The 488-nt window shown below is 67.6% G+C and overlaps 1 protein-coding gene across 1 annotated transcript in view; it reads left to right on the top strand.

Annotated features, from left to right (window-relative positions):
- Rnf150 (ring finger protein 150) overlaps window positions 1–488 on the top strand; it is a 255,905-nt gene that overhangs the window by 843 nt on the left and 254,574 nt on the right. Inside the window, exon 3 of the mRNA XM_033759952.1 lies at window positions 6–442. Coding sequence (XP_033615843.1) covers window positions 6–442 — 437 coding nt within the window. The remainder of the gene's footprint in view (window positions 1–5; window positions 443–488) is intronic.

Raw genomic sequence — 488 nt, 5'->3', positions numbered from 1 at the left:
CGCAGCCTGGCCCTCTCAACATGGCTGCTTTCCTTTTGTTTCGTGCATCTGCTCTGCCTGGACTTCACCGTGGCCGAGAAGGAGGAATGGTACACCGCCTTCGTAAACGTCACCTACGCCGAGCCCGCGCCGGACCCAGCGGCCGGCGGCGCCGAGCTACGCACTGAGAAGTCCGAGTGCGGGCGCTACGGGGAGTACTCGCCCAAGCAGGACGCCCGCGGGGAGGTGGTCATGGCAAGCTCGGCCCACGACCGCCTGGCCTGCGACCCCAGCACCAGGTTCGCCGCGCCGACCCAGGGCAAGAGCTGGATCGCCCTCATCCCCAGGGGCAACTGCACGTACAGGGATAAAATCCGGAACGCGTTCCTGCAGAACGCCTCTGCCGTGGTCATCTTCAACGTGGGCTCCAACACCAACGAGACCATCACCATGCCCGACGCAGGTGAGGGCCCCGGGGGCGCGGGGCGCGCGGGGGAGGGGATCCCGGG

The sequence above is a fragment of the Fukomys damarensis genome, unplaced genomic scaffold (genome assembly GCF_012274545.1).
Source record: "Fukomys damarensis isolate Sample0158 unplaced genomic scaffold, DMR_v1.0_HiC HiC_scaffold_38, whole genome shotgun sequence".
NCBI classification, from domain to species: domain Eukaryota; kingdom Metazoa; phylum Chordata; class Mammalia; order Rodentia; family Bathyergidae; genus Fukomys; species Fukomys damarensis.
Note: the sequence above shows the minus strand (reverse complement) of the source record. Positions and strands in the feature narration are given on the sequence as shown.